The sequence below is a fragment of the Papilio xuthus genome, unplaced genomic scaffold (genome assembly GCF_000836235.2).
Source record: "Papilio xuthus unplaced genomic scaffold, Pxut_1.1 DF826961.1, whole genome shotgun sequence".
Taxonomy (NCBI): Eukaryota; Metazoa; Arthropoda; class Insecta; order Lepidoptera; family Papilionidae; genus Papilio; species Papilio xuthus.
In genome coordinates, this window is record NW_013531688.1 from 2,399,683 (window position 1) to 2,416,866 (window position 17,184).

At 32.8% G+C, this 17,184-nt stretch overlaps 3 protein-coding genes across 4 annotated transcripts; 2 read left to right on the forward strand and 1 right to left on the reverse strand.

Annotated features, from left to right (window-relative positions):
- Positions 1–1,804: 1,804 nt before the first annotated feature.
- On the forward strand, positions 1,805–7,803 carry LOC106120397 (glucose-dependent insulinotropic receptor). Of its 2 annotated transcripts, none has more exons than XM_013315743.1 (4): positions 1,805–2,185; positions 4,253–4,387; positions 4,476–4,625; positions 6,988–7,803. In XM_013315743.1, exons 1-4 carry the CDS (start codon positions 1,939–1,941, stop codon positions 7,740–7,742), a joined length of 1,287 nt encoding a protein of 428 aa, XP_013171197.1. In that variant the 5' UTR covers positions 1,805–1,938; the 3' UTR covers positions 7,743–7,803. The 2 variants fall into 2 exon arrangements, with proteins under 2 accessions (XP_013171197.1, XP_013171195.1); XM_013315741.1 differs by lacking the exon at positions 6,988–7,803 and adding an exon at positions 4,723–5,894 and having other exon boundaries at positions 1,807–2,185.
- A 1,973-nt stretch (positions 7,804–9,776) lies between these two features.
- On the forward strand, positions 9,777–14,321 carry LOC106119987 (carboxypeptidase B-like). The gene is made up of 6 exons (XM_013315134.1): positions 9,777–9,920; positions 11,903–12,112; positions 12,222–12,321; positions 12,416–12,727; positions 13,424–13,694; positions 13,973–14,321. The coding sequence occupies exons 1-6, from the start codon at positions 9,847–9,849 to the stop codon at positions 14,275–14,277; spliced, it is 1,272 nt and encodes a 423-aa protein (XP_013170588.1). The 5' UTR covers positions 9,777–9,846; the 3' UTR covers positions 14,278–14,321.
- A 1,075-nt stretch (positions 14,322–15,396) lies between these two features.
- On the reverse strand, positions 15,397–16,876 carry LOC106120063 (uncharacterized). Its single transcript, XM_013315238.1, has 3 exons — positions 16,509–16,876; positions 16,345–16,428; positions 15,397–16,162 (listed from the first exon to the last, which is right to left on the reverse strand). Exons 1-3 carry the CDS (start codon positions 16,666–16,668, stop codon positions 15,873–15,875), a joined length of 534 nt encoding a protein of 177 aa, XP_013170692.1. The 5' UTR covers positions 16,669–16,876; the 3' UTR covers positions 15,397–15,872.
- Between the last annotated feature and the right edge of the window lie 308 nt (positions 16,877–17,184).

Consider the following 17,184-nt stretch of genomic DNA (forward strand, 5'->3'; position numbering starts at 1 on the left):
AATTTCTTTTTTATTTTTCAATTTATGTTTATTTTTTTTTAACTAAACAATCTTTTCGGATATTAATTAGGATTTTCAATACACATTATTAAATATTTTCAGTAAAGTAATATTACGAACATTAGAGTATCGGAAGAACAAGTTGGCCTTAATATTTTTTTTAGTACCTTCGTACATATAGCAATGTTCGTATGTTTTCTTTCATATCTTATCCATCAATCATTTACTTGAATACTAAATGCTCAATGCCTAATTTTTTGCCAAATACCTCCATCGGCAAATAAATTATATAATAACTAATTGATAGATTTTACGATAAAACATTACATAATTTTTCTTGTTACTACAAACACAGAAAGCAAAACTGTTTTACCATACGGCCAAAACCTTAAACTCTTATAGTCAAAAAAATGGCATTAAGTCATTCGTAGAACGGTGGCACCAAGGCTAATATTATATGAATAGCGGCGTCTTATAATATATTCTGATAAATGGTTCTGTATATAATAAACAATCCTTAGCGTGGGATATTTTTACACAAAAGAGGTGCAGCATGTTTATATAATAATGAATATTGCTATTGTAAATACCAAAATAAAGCGAAGCACTGTAAGATTACAATTGCACAGAGCTAAGAACACAGGCAGTGGCATTCCCAACACTTGATGATCATTAGATGAAGAAAAACCTGAATTGTCTACAGGATTCCAATAGAAAACTCCACTATTTTTCTTTAATTAGATAAAGATAAATTTATTTATTAATAATTCTTAATATCAATATTTAATTTTTAATATACTACTTATAATACTTTTTAATTTGTATAGCATTAGAGATACTAGCCGTTGATTTAGAGAGACTACCAAATTAATCAAACAATAAAAAAAAATTAACAAATTCTTTAAAAGCTAACTTTTACAACTACGTAGTATCCGGATTTATTTAAATTAAGCACTCCTGCATTCGATAAAATGTGTTTCAAATATGAAGTATGGCACATAGTAACCCCTTCACCCATATCGCTTTATATTGAAGAATATGTCTCTAAATTTATGAAAAAAATACTTAAATTAATCAAGCAGTAACTTTTTAAGAGCTCGATGAGGTAGCTTTAATTAAACGGATTTAATTATAAACCTTTCTATCAAAACATTCATCAATCAACTGATTAATTTATTCTAAAATTTAATATTACTCACGTAAATATAAAACTTGTCATGTTTATTGACGGTCATTTAAAGTTCTTATAAAATTGCCAGTTCGGGTCAAGTGTAATATTCATATAATTTATCATTTCCATAAAGGTTTTCATTTATGATTTTGATTAATTATAATTTTTGTGTATAAAAGGTTTTTTTTTAGTTTGAAATATGTATAAAAGTTATCTTTTATGTCAGTAAAAGGAAAACAAATAATCAAAAGTAAGAGCTAATCAACTCCAAATTATCTTTGAGGAATTATTGTTACACGATTCAGTAACGAGCCCACATCGAATGGTACCGTTTGGTTAGTAGTCCTAGATCTTTCATGCTTTCTTCTTAGACACGCGACCTATCTACGGCTCATAGCAACATCGGTTTTCCTCTAACTTAAAATGACTCAGTAATAAGTGCTACCTTGAACAACTATTAAAATCTGATAGTAAACAATTATGTAATAATTTACTAAAGAATAATAAAATAAATAAGATTCAATTTACAATGCCGCGCGTGTCATGTCTCGTGTCCACCGATAACCATCCAAAGAACTATAAAAATGTAAATCACCTCATTATAATAAACAAAACTCTGTCATTTAGCATTATCCTTAAGCGCAATGTTTGGCATCATCTCATTCTCAACTGAGAATCGATATTGACATGCGCCATACGAGACGTGCGTACGTTTCTAGTGATTTATTCAAACGTTTCATGACTTTACGTTTGTGACAGTGACTACAATGAGTTACAATCATTCGGATTACGTTTTGACAAAACTTGTGACGAATTTTTTAAGTGATGACATCTCTAATTATACTAATCATAGTGAAGTGACGCAAACGCATCTGTTTGATTTGTACGAGGCGTATAGAACCAAGGAACGTGAACAACTCAGTGCTTATAAATCTATTGCTTATGTGTTTGGTGTTGTGATATTCCTCAGCAACCTAACTGTAGTCATCTCCAGTGGTCTTATTATTAAGAAAGGTAAAGATTTATATCTACACAAATCAAGTATATATGTAAGCAATAATATGAAATTAATGTAAAGAAAGAGATATTTAAATTATTTCGTAAAAAAGAAAAAAAATATTTTTCGAAAAATCACTTGTGACACTTTTTTATTATTTGATTGATGTATAAAATGTCTTCTACGTTACTTAATTAGACAAACGCATCTTTATAAAAGAAAAATCTCATACTTTTCTTAAAATAGAAATAAATGGATGATGCATAATTCTAATCTAATCCTATCGATGTTTTATTGAGACAAAAAAGTGACGTCCATAAATAAAACAAAAAAAAACGTGATAACGATTTTCCCGCTCTTTTTAAATGGCCTTGATTACAATCTTTCCAATTACTAAGCGGGAATATTGCCAAAAAATACTATTTACTCATAATTTGACGTATTATTTACTTTTCAATTTTTTTGATCGCTTGAAATCCGGTCGTTAATTTTCTTCTAAAAGAAGGAAGTGAAAGGCAACTTTAAAAAAAATCTCAGTTAGTAATGTAATTTTGAAGGCTGTAGTATAAATTGGATTTTTCTTGAAGCACGATTCTAACACATTTTTTTTAAATAAAATTTATTACGGCAATTAAGTGATACGTGCGATGTACTGTATTTTTTACAATCCATGGACAAAGATTTATGTTTTACCAATTCGAAAAAGATGTTTATGGAAATCCGGAACGTCGATGTGATATCATCGCTATTGGCACTCTTAAAATTAATTTTTAATTCTCGTTATTTATGACAGAACAGGGTCTTTAACATATCTATTCCAAAACTGGCCGTCGCCGGCGACTCCGTCAGCGCAGAATTAGAAAAAAACTTTATTATTAGCCTTGTGTTCTTCCAGGCTATATTCTATATTTATTCCATCTAGCCATTCTAGAAATACCCTGTAAGAAATATCCATCCATCCAAACATTCGCATTTATAATATTTATATATTGTGCGTAAACAAAGCAAAAAGTATGCCAGGGTCTAACCAAATATTATATGAACTCTGTGTATCCCTCTGTGTGGTCAAGGGCTAATTTATTCATCTAACCGTGGGTTTCTGAATCCAAAATCCCCGTTTAAAACATATCGTCAACCCTATCATGTTTCCGATAACAATATGTTTTAAACAGGGAGTTTGGTCTCATAAACTCACGGTTAAACTAATAGAAATAAGTTATAGGAACAACCGCACAGATACCATAGACATTTTTTTTTGTATATACACGTGATTACCAGCTAAATGACAAGCGTACGTTTTCGGTATAGCAACGCAGTTAATGGCTCACATAACCGATCCAATGCGAACATTTGGCTCACGTACATGCCAAAAACATAAACATTTGAACAAAACACAATACGAAATAGAGCTCTATAAAAGTTAACATTTAATTTTATTAAAAAACATTGTATAATTTCGAAATCTGAGCCAATAATTGAAATAATTGATTTTATTTTGTAGTACAGAATTACTTTTTTAATTTGCAAATATTTAATACAAGTTTAATAAAAATATTCATAACAATATACATTAATAAATTCGAACCTTATTCCTTGTTTATAGAAACTTTAAATTTTTAAGTCATGCTGAACTACAATAATAGTATTTACTTTTAAAAATTAAAAAAAAACTATAGCACCAAGAATATTCAAGACAAACACGCATACAACATTACTCCGAATGAATAATGAGGAGTCTGTTTGTTCACAGCACACTTGAAATCGCTAATGGAATAAGTAATCTACACAAACTCACTTGTACCTTATTCACTCAAAATGATTACACATTTTACTGTATGAATAACTAACAAAACAAATACGTTTTGTTAAAAGAATAATTCGTCTTCTCTAGTAACTGCCAGTTGCTATTAAGAAAAACCTCTTCTTGGAAACCTTTTTACAAATTTAAAATTATTTTATCACATTCCTTAAATCCAGTGCAGGAAAGCTGAAATAAATCGCATTAACACTTTTCAGTTTAGATTTAGTTCAGCCTAGGCATTGTAGTTGGACTAGGCCGATTCATTTACTCTTATTTGTTTCAGGTCAACAACCAAAAAGTACATATCTCCTTCTCGGAAATGTCTCCCTTGCCGACACAATTATCGGAATATCGATCATTTTTGGGGCCAGCGTTGAAACGGCCACAAGCTCAAACACGCTGTGCATTTTCCAAATTGGTAAGTTCAAAAAAAAACTACAAATACGAAAATAATTTTAAGCCTGATAATTAAATCAATAAATTAATTTGATTACTTTTGTGAATAGGTATGTTGGTTTGTCCAGCCATGGTGTCAATATTCAGCGTTGGCATGATCGCCGTGGATCGATACATCTACATATTACACGGATTGTATTACCAAAGATGGTGCAATACAACCAAAGTGAGAATAATAATAATGTGCATTTGGATGATCGGTAAGTGATTCGATATTATCACTTAGTATTTAATGTTCAATGACTAACATGCTTCGTGTTTATAACAAAGCACCTCACAACACTTATTGCGTTACAGGTTTAACTCTTGGATTCATGCCTGTCACCGGTCTGGTGAATGAAGATCATATAGATATTAAATGCACCTACGTTTCACTCTTTCCTAGTATTCTTATACTAATAAATTCACTTTTAAGTATAATACCAATCCTATTAGTAGCAGTATTGTATACCATCATCCTCTTCAAAGCTCTTAAGAATGCTAAACAAATAAATAATACATTAAAAACAGTTAGAATTAAATCATCCAGCGACGCATCAGAAATAAGAGCTTACCGCGGACACGGGAATTATAAAGCAACACAATCAGTGAAAGTTGCTAGAAAATTAAGCGTAACAAAAATTAAAAGGAGCGCTTCATTTGATACTGTCGATGGACTTAAAACCGAATTTAAAACTAATAAAGATAAATCAAAAAGCACCGAAAACCTTAGCAACGATCAAAATGAAAATGGTAATTTGAATAATGGAATGACTTATTCCAAAACATCAAACAAACGTGTATTTGATACTAGTTTCCTCACTATCAGTACATCAACGATTATAAATGATTCGATAGCTGATATTAGACAATCGCCTCATAAAATTGCAAAAGCCATAGCAAATTGCACAACCCGTTATAAAGAGAAAATGAAAGAGCCCAATAGATTGAGGGCGGTCTTAATAGTGATGTTAACAACGGGCAGTTTTATAACGACATGGATACCGTTTTTTATAACGGCTATTTTCTACGTATTCTGCGAGGAAAAAATGACAAATCCTAAATGCATAGATATGAGGATATTGCTGCGAGGCCCGTTGGCAGTAACGGCTTTTTGTAATAATATATTAAATCCTTTGATTTACGCATGGTGGCATAAAGGATTCCAACAAAGTATCAAGACATATTTCCAGAAGTACATTAAAAGTATATTCAAGAATCCTTACCTCTGATAAATGTTAACGCTCTTTTTTGAGTAATGTTTTTTAGTTACTTTAAGATACTGGTTTTGATAAATAGCATTTATAACGCTTTACTCGTGTAGAATTCCTACTAGGCATTCTCCTTTAACTCCAAATGGAGATACCATAAAATAAATGACTTCGCAATTTCTTTTCTCATCATTATGTGATCTATAAGCGATATATCTAAGAGCGTCGGTGACTCAGAGGTCAAGCACGTGACTTGCAATCTGCGGGTCCTGGGTTCGAATCCCACCATGTACCGATGTGTTTTTCGATTTCCGATTTACATATGTACATTTATTCAACGTTCTTACGGTGAAGGAAAACATCGTAACGTAACCTGCACATATCTGAGAAGATATTCAAATATATGTGTGAAATCAACCAAACCGCACTTGGCCAGCGTGGTTGACTATGGCCTAATCACCCTTAACTTAGGGTAGGCTCCGAGCCCTTCGGTAGGGACGTATAGTGAGCTGATGATGATGTGATCTATAGCCAAAGACCAGGCTTATACATAGCACGAAATGCACTTCATTGTATTTAACTTTATTGTTATTTTATGTGATTTATGTCCTTGTTGTATTCACAATTAATTTACAATAAAATAGCTTACAAATTTGATTTGATTTTAAAATAATTTTATGTGGCTTTATATAGCACGCACAAACTAACAGTGCAGACGTTTGTCCTAAATAAGAATAAAAAAAAGTTTTTTTTTTTAACATTCTTTTCTTTCAGTCTTTATATATTCAATAATATGAATATAGGTATGTATTTTTTCCAAAAAGTTTTATTGGTTTATTGTAGACACTTTTTTTAATATTATATAAAATAAAATAGATTTTTGAGACAAGTACTTATTTACTACATGAGCTTTGCTGGTTTTCTAATAACCTAAATTTATGGTCAAAGTTCACTAAAGAAAGGTAAAAATAATGAATTAAAACAACAATTATTAATTAATTTTGAAAGAAAATAATTTAATTGTGTTAATTAAATACATATATACATTCCAAACAATCAAAATATAGCAATTTTTTTTTGTTTTTTGTGACTTAGTAGTCACTGTTTGCCTTGAAGAGGCAATAGCTTCACTTGGCTTGAGGTGGCCGAGTGCAAATGGCGCTTAGCCTGAACCTCCTTTAAGAGTAACAAGACTCGAGGGCTCCCTCAGGAGCCTCGGCTCGGGTTGTTACTTCGTTATTGTTACCGGATTGGGAGGTCACCATTATAACAAATGTAAAAGTCATTATGCAGAGCATAGAAGGGACAGACAGTTAAAAGTAATAAAAATGCTTGTTAGATACGCAAATTGAATTTTAGTGTGATTTTACAGGTCTATTTGTCGCCAGCTTGCCAGCTATGGGTTGGACAGGGAGCACGTTTAGAGGGTACAGGTGTTGGTACATCGCAGTCTTCCCGCCACCGCTCCTGATTATCGTGTCATTAATGGCATTATCAGTAATCATCATGGTTTGCGTTTTATATATTATCATTCTGCGCAGCGCCGTACAAACTGTTGACAGAATTAGAGAGTTCCAAGAGAGTCATACAATATCTTACATAAACGAAGCATTTAAATACGATGAACATATCAATTCTCCAGTTCACGAAACATCAACCACAACAATAACCATAACAATATCGTCACAAACTGTCACAGAATTAACTGACAACCCTAATGAAACTCACGAACTGGCTGGTGTAATTACGGAGAAAAATATTGCTGGAAAAAAAAGAATTGCTGGAAATAAAAACTTTTTTAAAATGTCCGGTCAACTAGGGGCAAAGGCGGTCAACCATCCGAGTAAAATCAAAGCTGTCAAAACAGTATTTCTTATACTTCTCTGTTTTGTAGGCACTTGGACACCTTATTATGTTGCAATAATATTATACGTAAAATGCGACATTACCAAGAATGGTTACGATTGCATACCTTTAGAAGTATTAACTTTGGGACCACTTTATATTTTGGGTGTAAGTAACAGTGTATGTGATCCAATAATTTATGCTTGGAGACATTCGGGTTTTAAAAAGACATTGTGGAAAATTTATGACAAATTTATTAGGAACATGAGAATGTTATTTTAGACATATTTAATTTATTTTATACACGAAATACAAGAACATTTACTTATTATGTCGATCAATAACTCAACGAAATTATATTTTTTTATTATTAATCGCAATTTATAAATAAACATATTATAGTATTTTTTTGTATTATTTCATTTAAAAAAAAACATTCTATAAATCAAGAAGGTTGCATTGTGCATTCATCTTATTCATTTTAATAATTACACCAATATATATTTTATAACTTTGTATAAATTATTATTACATCGAAGATATGAAGAATTTATGATACGAAACAGAAATATGTTCATCTTGTATAAATGCGTCCCGGAGGCCTAACTTAGTCCTCTTTCACTTCCCACCCTTTTTCTTATAAGGAAAGGATGTGAAGTGGACGTGGACTTTCCGGATTACAGGATGCATTGGAAGGGAAAATATTTTCTTTTTGTGCATCCTCTCCTCCGTCGATTAAAGGTAGGCAACGCATATGCGTATGTCTATGGGCAACGATCACTTCGCTATTTAAGCGATTTCAGGTGGCCGCTCGCTCGTTTGCCACCAAATGATATTAAAAAAAATATTCAGGAATTACAGGATTCGATACCATGGGATCAAAATAAATGTTCTAAAAAGTAATCACCAATGCCGATAGGCTTACATTGAGACTATATCAACCTACTTTCTTTTTCAATTTGAGTTAAAAAAAATACGTATTAATATAAAAATATTTATGGTCTTGTGAGTGTACTTATTTTGTCCGACCATCTTTTACTGCAATAAGAGAAACATTTTCGGTTCGGGTATTAAAAATAACGATTATTACTCGTCTTGACGATCTCTCTTCGTGAAATGTAATGCTCTGTTAATGTAACAGCGAATAACGTCATATAAAGATAAACGTTCATTTGATAACATTTTCACACAACAGCAGAAACTTCGACGAAAACTTTAAACTCTTTTTAGTAGAGTATTGTTTACAGTGTACATATTTCCCGTACATATAAACTTAATTATCCTATCTCTATAAATAGCGATGCCAGGCGTCCGGATGATGCCGGACATAGGTAGGCTTTTTGATTGTGTATCCGACCAAAATAAACGGTGTCCGAATTGTCCGGCTTTTGTTTAAGCTTTATACATTTCGCAAACGAGAGTGGCTGGCGGAATATAGGGTGTGTGCTTTTCTATCCAAATGTCCGGCCAAACTGATTGGTCTGTCCGGCTATTAGGTTTGATGAACTGGCAACCCTAACTACAAGTAATATCTAGCAATACGGTAATAAAATACATTGATAAAAATAATATATTGGTATTTAAATTATAAAAATTTTATCATGAATTTCCGATGTGGCCTAAGTTGCATTAATAATTTTATGATTTAGTTTGGTAATGTTTAAAATTTTCAGTAAAAACGACACAAAAATACATACGTTCCCATATTTGATTAATTGCAATACAAGAAAGTGAAATGATGGCAAGTGATTAAATCACCTCCTTAAATTGGTCTTTGAAAATGTTTTGGTAGATAAAAATCTAATAATCACGTTCTTGGGCATCTAATGTGCGTGTCTTAAGAATGTTTGCTTCGACTTGTTGCGTGATGCGTGAGATGTGTGCGTGAAGTCTGACGTGGTTTCCACTGTTAAATGGATTATGTAAAAACATTATATAATCCTTTGAATTCAATTAGTAAAAATAGAGATAACAATATCTTTACATTCTGATACAAGCTTCCGGAAAATTTGAACATTATATACACATTCCTACATTTGAACAAAACACGGATACATTAAACCATATTTCAAATTTCTGAGGTGAAGGTATCTTAATAACCATGTTGCAAACTGTACCGTACATTCGACTTGTATTAATACATGTTGTCATTCCTCTCACACTCTTTGAAAAAAATAGAGACAGCAATAATATGTTGTGTCAATACAGTTGTCACTGTATTCGAAGCCTACTATAACAATTATGACGCGATACATCAAAGCTAGTAGTTTATCCACTTTATCGTATCCAATTGCAGATTAAGGTGCAATAAAGATATAGGCAGTATTATTTATCGGGAGGAATTAAAAGTAAATACGGTAGCAGATTAAGGTCAGTGCTAAGTGAGATGGCGCGATCGGTGTTGTGTGTCCTACTGTTGGCCGTGGCTTTTGCCCAGGCTAAGCACGAAAAATATGAAGGGTAAGATATTACTAATTTCATCATCCTTTCTTATCATGATTATGACTATGGACCTAGCACGAATATTTGCGACTAGCGCCTTCATATCATCATCTATAACTATGTCAAAGTGAGTATGCGATTTTTGGTGCACAAATTTTAAAGTAGATTTTGTCGAGAACGATACGATGGTGTTTCACACAAATATTCGTGCTAAGCCCACTGGTGCGTGTACGCTCTGCTTTATAACAAACTTTATGGCAACTTGTTAACCAGGCTACAAATGAACGCCGTGGAATTAAGTAAGAGCCAAATACATAAAAACTACGACTCATTGTTATTAATGTAGTAGATTATAGTTTACTTCAAATAAAATCTTTTAGTTTGCTATTAAAATAACATTAGTCTAGGGTCCTATTCCTATATAATTTTTGCTTAGCATGTTCGTCTGTGTCACTTAGCGACGGCATCTACGAAGTTAGAGTCACGAAACTAAATAATGAGACATGTCTTCGCCTTGGCCCTGCTAAGGGCTCTTAATAAGCAATAGTAACATTGTTTACCCTACACGTAACGAGGTCTTCCGGAATATATTTCCTTCTGCAAATCAGTTTCGACCTATTTTCCTCATCGGATACCTTCCATGCATATAAACAGGTACACAGAGCCTACTTTAAAATACATGTTTCGCTTTACAATGAAGATATTTTATATGGCTATCAAGTACATATAAATATTATTACTTAGTAACCATTCTGTATGAAAACATCTGTCGGGATTTTCCAAATGAAATTGGTCATATTTTTAAGGACATTAACTTCGTTTGCATGTAAAATAAATATATTTTAGATCCATCAAAATATAAGAAAATAAAAGAAGATAAACCTAAACTATAACTTTTATTGTTTGATATTACAGAAATTTCTAGATAAGACTCCTTCTCGATTAGAAATTACTAACAAAGATCTATACCTAACGCCAAACCCTTTATCTATACTAATGTTATAAAGCGGAAGAGTTTGTTTGTTTAAACGCGCTAACCTCAGGAACTACTGGTCCGATTTAAGAATTTCTTTTTTTGTTGGATAGTCCATTTATAGAGGAAGGCTTTAGGCTATATAACATTTAATTCCGCACGGACGGAGTCGCTGGCGACAGCTAGTTATAAATATAGGGTCAAGTAATTGTTTCATAACAGACTTATCTTAATATAAAACTTGTTGCTTTAATTACAAACACATTTAATAAGTCACTTACTTTTAATTGCAAGTTTCTGCTTCGACGAACAAACGATTCGTTGGGTAGAAAATTTTAAAAGACTTAAGACTTCTTGATATTAATCTAAATTGCATGATGAGAATTATCGTTTTATCTATAAAATTAGTTACTTAAGAGCATTAATTGGGCAAAGTTAACGCTAAAACTTGGTACAATGCCAAGAGCCCAGTCCTAGTGTTCCCGCTGCACATGTAGTTAACACAGCGCCACACCAAGTTTAATATTAGTTATGAAGGCAAATTGAATATAAATTATACAACGCTACTCCATAACTCCGACAACTCCTTGCATGGACCATTTCTGCAGGCGTTTGTTAACTAGAAGACTTAATAGCTCTAAGCACTAAAGTACTGGGTTGAAGTTTTGCTGGAATTTCCTCTAAATACAAGATTGTTGTTTGTTCAATGATAGTTAACAAAACCTTATCAATCCATTACGATATATCATTCCTTTCGAAAAAACAAAACCGAATAATTGGGCAATGAATTGAGCCATAAATCAGAATGTTATAATGTAAACAACAGATCCGAGTTCTGTTAGACCTTAGGTAAGTTCAGATTAACTGACTCATTGTGATTTGATACATCGGCATGACAGTTATATAAACCTTTTTAAGCCAAACATCGATAAATGAAAAAAAGATTTCTTTAGAGACTTCAAGTTACCTAAGACCTTATGCAATCTTCTCAAACTATAGATTGTATTATTATATTAATAACTTTAAGGCATCAGTTGTACCGCGTGGCGGGACCGAGGCATGAGATCGGCGCACTAGAAGCCCACCTGGACATCATCTCCGCGACACCCGCGGCCCGCTCCGTCACCGGCAACTTGGAGGCTTTGGTCAGATTGGCGCCGGAGGAGAAACAGAAATGGCTACAATACTTCGATACGAAACAAATGACTTACACTAAGGTTATTGATAATCTGGCCGAGTAAGTAACCATGACTTTAAGAAAAATAGTTTTTCCACCATCTCTATGCATGTGTTATACTTATTTTTTTCTATATTAAACTTGTGATAAATGTGTCCAAAATTTTCAGTATTCTTCGCAACGAAGAAGCAATGATCAAACAAAGGAAATATGCCGCGAAACGAAGCGGCAAATCTATCAGTTGGGACACATATTACAACTCAGAAGAGGTATATTATTTTTGTTTCCTAAACATATTAACTGAAAAAAAAAACAAAATAATACGTTCTCTGATAACTAAAAAAAATACTGTTTTTCCTTTAGATCAACAACTACATCGACCAATTAGGTGAGGAATTCCCTGACAAAGTGACGGTTATAAACGCGGCTCTTAGTTACGAAGGTCGACAAATCAAGTACGTGAGGATCTCGACGTCTCGCTTCGAGGATCTGAGAAAGCCAGTGATTATTATCGATGCTGGTGTCCACGCCCGTGAATGGGTGACAGCGCCTGTAGCTTTGTACATCATACATCAACTAGTCGTTGATGTTGTTGACAATAACTTGACAGAGAGGCTCGACTGGGTGATCATACCAATGGCAAACCCGGACGGATATGAATACTCTATTACTACGGTAATTTATATTTAGTTATCGAGATTATTAATTAATGTGTTTGTTTTCAAGGTCGGTAGGATATTTAAGAATCTATAAGATTTTCTTAATAAAAACGATTGGTCATGTTTTATTCTTCTCTTACAACCTATTGGTGTAAGAACTCATGAAGGTTTGTTACTTATTTTTGAAATTCTATCTCTAACGAGACACGGAATAGGTACTCACAAAATTGACCATTATTTACGTGACTGATTATCTTACACGAAATAACAACACCAATAGTTTGATATCTTTATTTATTTCAATGAAAATGAGAGGGATGGCGATCTATTTTTATACATGTGTTGAGGCAATGAAAATACGCCGTAATGATATGATTTACCTACAATAATTTCGTTAGTAAACTTGCAATCGTGATTTTGATACAAAACATGATAATAAATGTATTGTTTTATTACAGTCTCGTATTACACGAACGACATTTAGAATTCAAATGAGTTTTTTAATAGTAATTGCAACAGAAGAATTCCTTAATCTTGAAGTGCAACTTCAATATAGACGGGGATCTTAGGGATTTGCATGTGAAAAAGTAACCACCCTGTAGATTGAGATTTTTAATAGTTTTTATAAATAACGTCGCTCCAGTTATTTAATAATTGCCTAAGTATATTGTATTTTACACATATTTCACACATTTTTCACCATTTTGTCTAGGATCGTATGTGGCGTAAAACTCGTTCTAAATCACACGAAGGCAGCGATGAATGTCCCGGTGTTGACGGCAACCGTAACTTCGACCATTACTTCGGCACGAGCGCGGCCAGCGCCAACCCTTGCGCCATCATCTACGAAGGACCCGCGCCATTCTCGGAACCTGAGATCCGTGTCATCAGAGATGTCGTCTTACAGAATCTAGATCGCGCAGCTATGTACATTTCCGTACACAGTTTTGGAAACATGTTCTTGTACGCATGGGGTAACAACGGTAAATATTAGAGATGGTTCATTTTTTACTTTTACTATTTAAAACTGAATAATTCATAGTCACAAATAAGAATAAAAACTGTTGGTAGAAAGTAGGAATGGTGTTAATAAAGAACGAGTTATTTCTTTGATTAATTCATAGTCTATATTCAAGAAAATAAAGCGCTATTCAAGTAAATTTTCATAGAATAAGCATATCTTGCCTATGCTAATAGCAACCGAAAACTTTTAAAGTCTTTCGTCTTCTTCACACTTCAACACTTTTTATATGATACACAGGAACCCTGCCTTCAAACGGTTTAAGTCTCCACGTGGCTGGTGTCCGTATGGCAACTGCTATCGACGAGATGGCTCTCGAGAAGGCTGACCGATACGTGGTCGGTAATGCTGCTAACGTCCTGTACTACACCACTGGAACGTCAAGAGACTGGACACGTGCTGTCGGCATCCCACTTACTTACACTTTAGAGCTCCCCGGCTATGAATATGGCTTCCTCGTCCCGCCGACATACGTTGAGCAAATAGTCACCGAAACTTGGGACGGAATCAGCGCAGGCGCACACTACGTACTATCTTTACAGTGATATTTTTGATTTGTAGATTTTAATAAAAATCTATTTTTCAATCATGTTAGAATTTATTTACTAAGCTTTCAAATGTCAAATGAGTTTATATGATTGATATCTTGGTACACCAATTTTATTTATTATTTTTAAATTATAAGATACAATATTGTGATTTTTATAGTGTAAAGTCATAAAATATACAATTATAGTCGAAAATTAAAAAAAATAACCAATATTCGAAATTATTAATCTAACAATTCAATTAAATGGTGTTGAATGAACACTTAACATTATAACGTAAATTAATCCCTAATTGCACAAAAGGCCGCAGGCCAAGCGAAAGTTTTACATGTTGAAAACGCTTAAGGGCTTTTGAAACTAAACTGTTACACGCTAATAGGGACAATGGAAAATATAATTTGTGGTTAACACAAAATTTTACGATCCAACCTTTGCGTTTTATTGTAAATCAATAGACGTTTCTACGTCGGTTCGACCGAAATGGTTGAAATCTCGAGAAGTTCCAATCCAGACAACATATCGCTATCCCTTTCAATCTCTTAGAAAAAAACAGAGATAACCATATATTTGAGTACTTGTGTACTTGAAGGGTAATGAACTAAACGTCAAACATTTCAAGGTCAAGTTAAAAATCTCAAAATTATTATTTTACGATTAGTCTGTAATCTGTTACTTGAAAAGTTATTTTACTAAATATTTTAATCTGAGTGTAAAAACCCTATGAATATGTTGGTGATTATTTTTTTTTAATATAATCCTAACATTCTGTATACCACTAAGCTTGTGGATGTCCCAAAATAATGAAAAACAGAATAGCCGTTACGAGCGAGTAAAATTAATTTAAAACTTTTAAGTGTGGTATTAACGTTTTAACTTTCCTCTTTCTAAACTTTACGATGGCCGTTGTTTAGAGGTCGTGCAATAATAAAGTTTGTGAGTTTAATCTTTTTATAATCTTCTCAAAAGATTAAAATAAAAAAAAAACATTTGAGGTTACATTAAAAATTTAATTATTCACGTTACAAAAATAAACAATTTAATTGTAGCAAATAGACTGTAAAATTAAATTTATTTACTAAATTCTTATAGCCAAATACGTATGTAGTTAAAAAATAAACGTAAAACGTTCCACACCTACTGTAATTTTCACATATTAAAGTAAACTCCCGTCAATTCGGTGGCACTAAATGTGTTAATTTAATTTCGTTATCAACTCTCGTGATTTCCTTGAGGGATACTTATCTTCAAAGTCTGGAACTAAGCTCCGCGATTTAAGAAAATAGAACATTCAAGGCTGAAACCTTAGTAGACTAAATAATATAATGTTTTTAAGTAATTTAACACAATAACTACAGGGTATAGAAAAGTAATAACGAACGGAAGTTTCCTCAAATATAGTTATATTTGAGGAAACTTGAAAGTATCGCCAGTGATAACGATGCATTTATTTTTCGTTTCGACACCGGTTCGCTTGGGCAGCAGGCCGGATTGGAATAGTAAGTGCTAGAACATAATCCTAGGTTTTTGCTTTACATGCCAACGTATTATTTTGAAATAAATACTTAATACTTTTGGTATGCATGTAAGAACTTTTATTTTTTACTCTGTGGATCTGATCTTTCGTCTGAATCTGATTCATCATCTGTTGACATAGGCTTCATATAAAATGGCAACAAATTAAATTCTTTAATTTTTGTACTATTTTCAATTTTTTTCTTGCTACAAGTAAATATAGTTAATGTTGAAAAAGTCGTTGCCAGATTTGTTGGTAAAAATAATGTTGCCGAAAATTCTTGAGAACCGACGCCATTCTTTGAAAAAGCTTGTATTCCTGTATCATTGCATATCACCCTTACTTCGACTCGCGACACTGTGACATCAGCTGAAAAAAAAAATCTATTTAACTTTTTTTGTTGGCCTGTACAATGAAATTTACGCAGGACGCTGTACATATGTTTATATCTTTTAATTTTATGTCTGATTCTAATTTGATTTTTTTTTTTAGGTTGAGATTTTTAATTTCCTTTGTGTAATTAATTAACTATTAAACATTGTAATACTTACGATTATCGCTCTTGTAGTAAATATCGAAAACCCTATTCAAACGAAGTGGTGACCACACTTTTCTTTCAAAATACAAAGCATTTTCTACAAAAAAATAACAAAATATATCAGTTAACGAACAATCCATATATATCTACATAAATAAAAAATATAGTCGTATCTACCCTTACAATCGCCTAGACTCATTAACAACTTATAGTATGGAAATCCAACTGCTTCTATGGTTCTTAAAAATATAAACTGATTCGAATAATGAAATAAAACTGCAAACACCAAGAAAACAACAAAACACTGATGCGAACATACGAACAAAATACGACTCATTTTTAAACAGAACCGCGAGCCAGCTGGTTGTTGAGGTTTATTTCAGTCTATGAATTAAGTAACGCTTCTACGAAGTTTCTTGATACGATCCATTGTTAAACTATGCAAGCAAAACAAACCGCGTTTGGTTTCGTCTTCGGTCATATGGAGTCTAATACTAATTTGAACAACATATTACTTAATTTCTATTTGTACTATAAGTCGCAAATATTTGTGTAGGTACATTCGGAGTTTCATATATTTGTTATGTTTAATAAAGTAAATGAACCACCCATTGGCTTAGTTCATACGTGGTAAAACCTGAAGATATACATTCATTATGTTTAAATTAAAGATCATAGTATAATGATACAATGTCGATGGTAGCGACGCCACCTGCCAAGTAAAGTTCGTGAACAAAACGTTCTTTTCAATCGCCCTGTCAAAGAAGTTTCCTTTATCCATACTTGCTTCGAAGACCACCCTGCGCGTTAGATCTAAGCCACGCAAACCTAAAAGCTGAGTAGTGAAGTGAAG

What these genes read in the sequence shown, in the direction of transcription:
- LOC106120063 (XM_013315238.1), bottom strand. Translation starts at nt 16,668, where the DNA reads ATGAGTCGTATTTTGTTCGTATGTTCGCATCAGTGTTTTGTTGTTTTC. An exon ending in GAGTCTAGGCGATTGTAAGG is followed by an intron (nt 16,429 to 16,508) that starts GTAGATACGACT and finishes ATTTTTTTGTAG; the next exon opens with AAAATGCTTTGTATTTTGAA. An exon ending in TTACTACAAGAGCGATAATC is followed by an intron (nt 16,163 to 16,344) that starts GTAAGTATTACA and finishes TTTTTTTTTCAG; the next exon opens with CTGATGTCACAGTGTCGCGA.
- LOC106120397 (XM_013315741.1), top strand. Translation starts at nt 1,939, where the DNA reads ATGAGTTACAATCATTCGGATTACGTTTTGACAAAACTTGTGACGAAT. An exon ending in GCTGTGCATTTTCCAAATTG is followed by an intron (nt 4,388 to 4,475) that starts GTAAGTTCAAAA and finishes TTTTGTGAATAG; the next exon opens with GTATGTTGGTTTGTCCAGCC. An exon ending in AATGTGCATTTGGATGATCG is followed by an intron (nt 4,626 to 4,722) that starts GTAAGTGATTCG and finishes ATTGCGTTACAG; the next exon opens with GTTTAACTCTTGGATTCATG.
- LOC106119987 (XM_013315134.1), top strand. Translation starts at nt 9,847, where the DNA reads ATGGCGCGATCGGTGTTGTGTGTCCTACTGTTGGCCGTGGCTTTTGCC. An exon ending in CATATTACAACTCAGAAGAG is followed by an intron (nt 12,322 to 12,415) that starts GTATATTATTTT and finishes TTTTTCCTTTAG; the next exon opens with ATCAACAACTACATCGACCA. An exon ending in GTACGCATGGGGTAACAACG is followed by an intron (nt 13,695 to 13,972) that starts GTAAATATTAGA and finishes TATGATACACAG; the next exon opens with GAACCCTGCCTTCAAACGGT.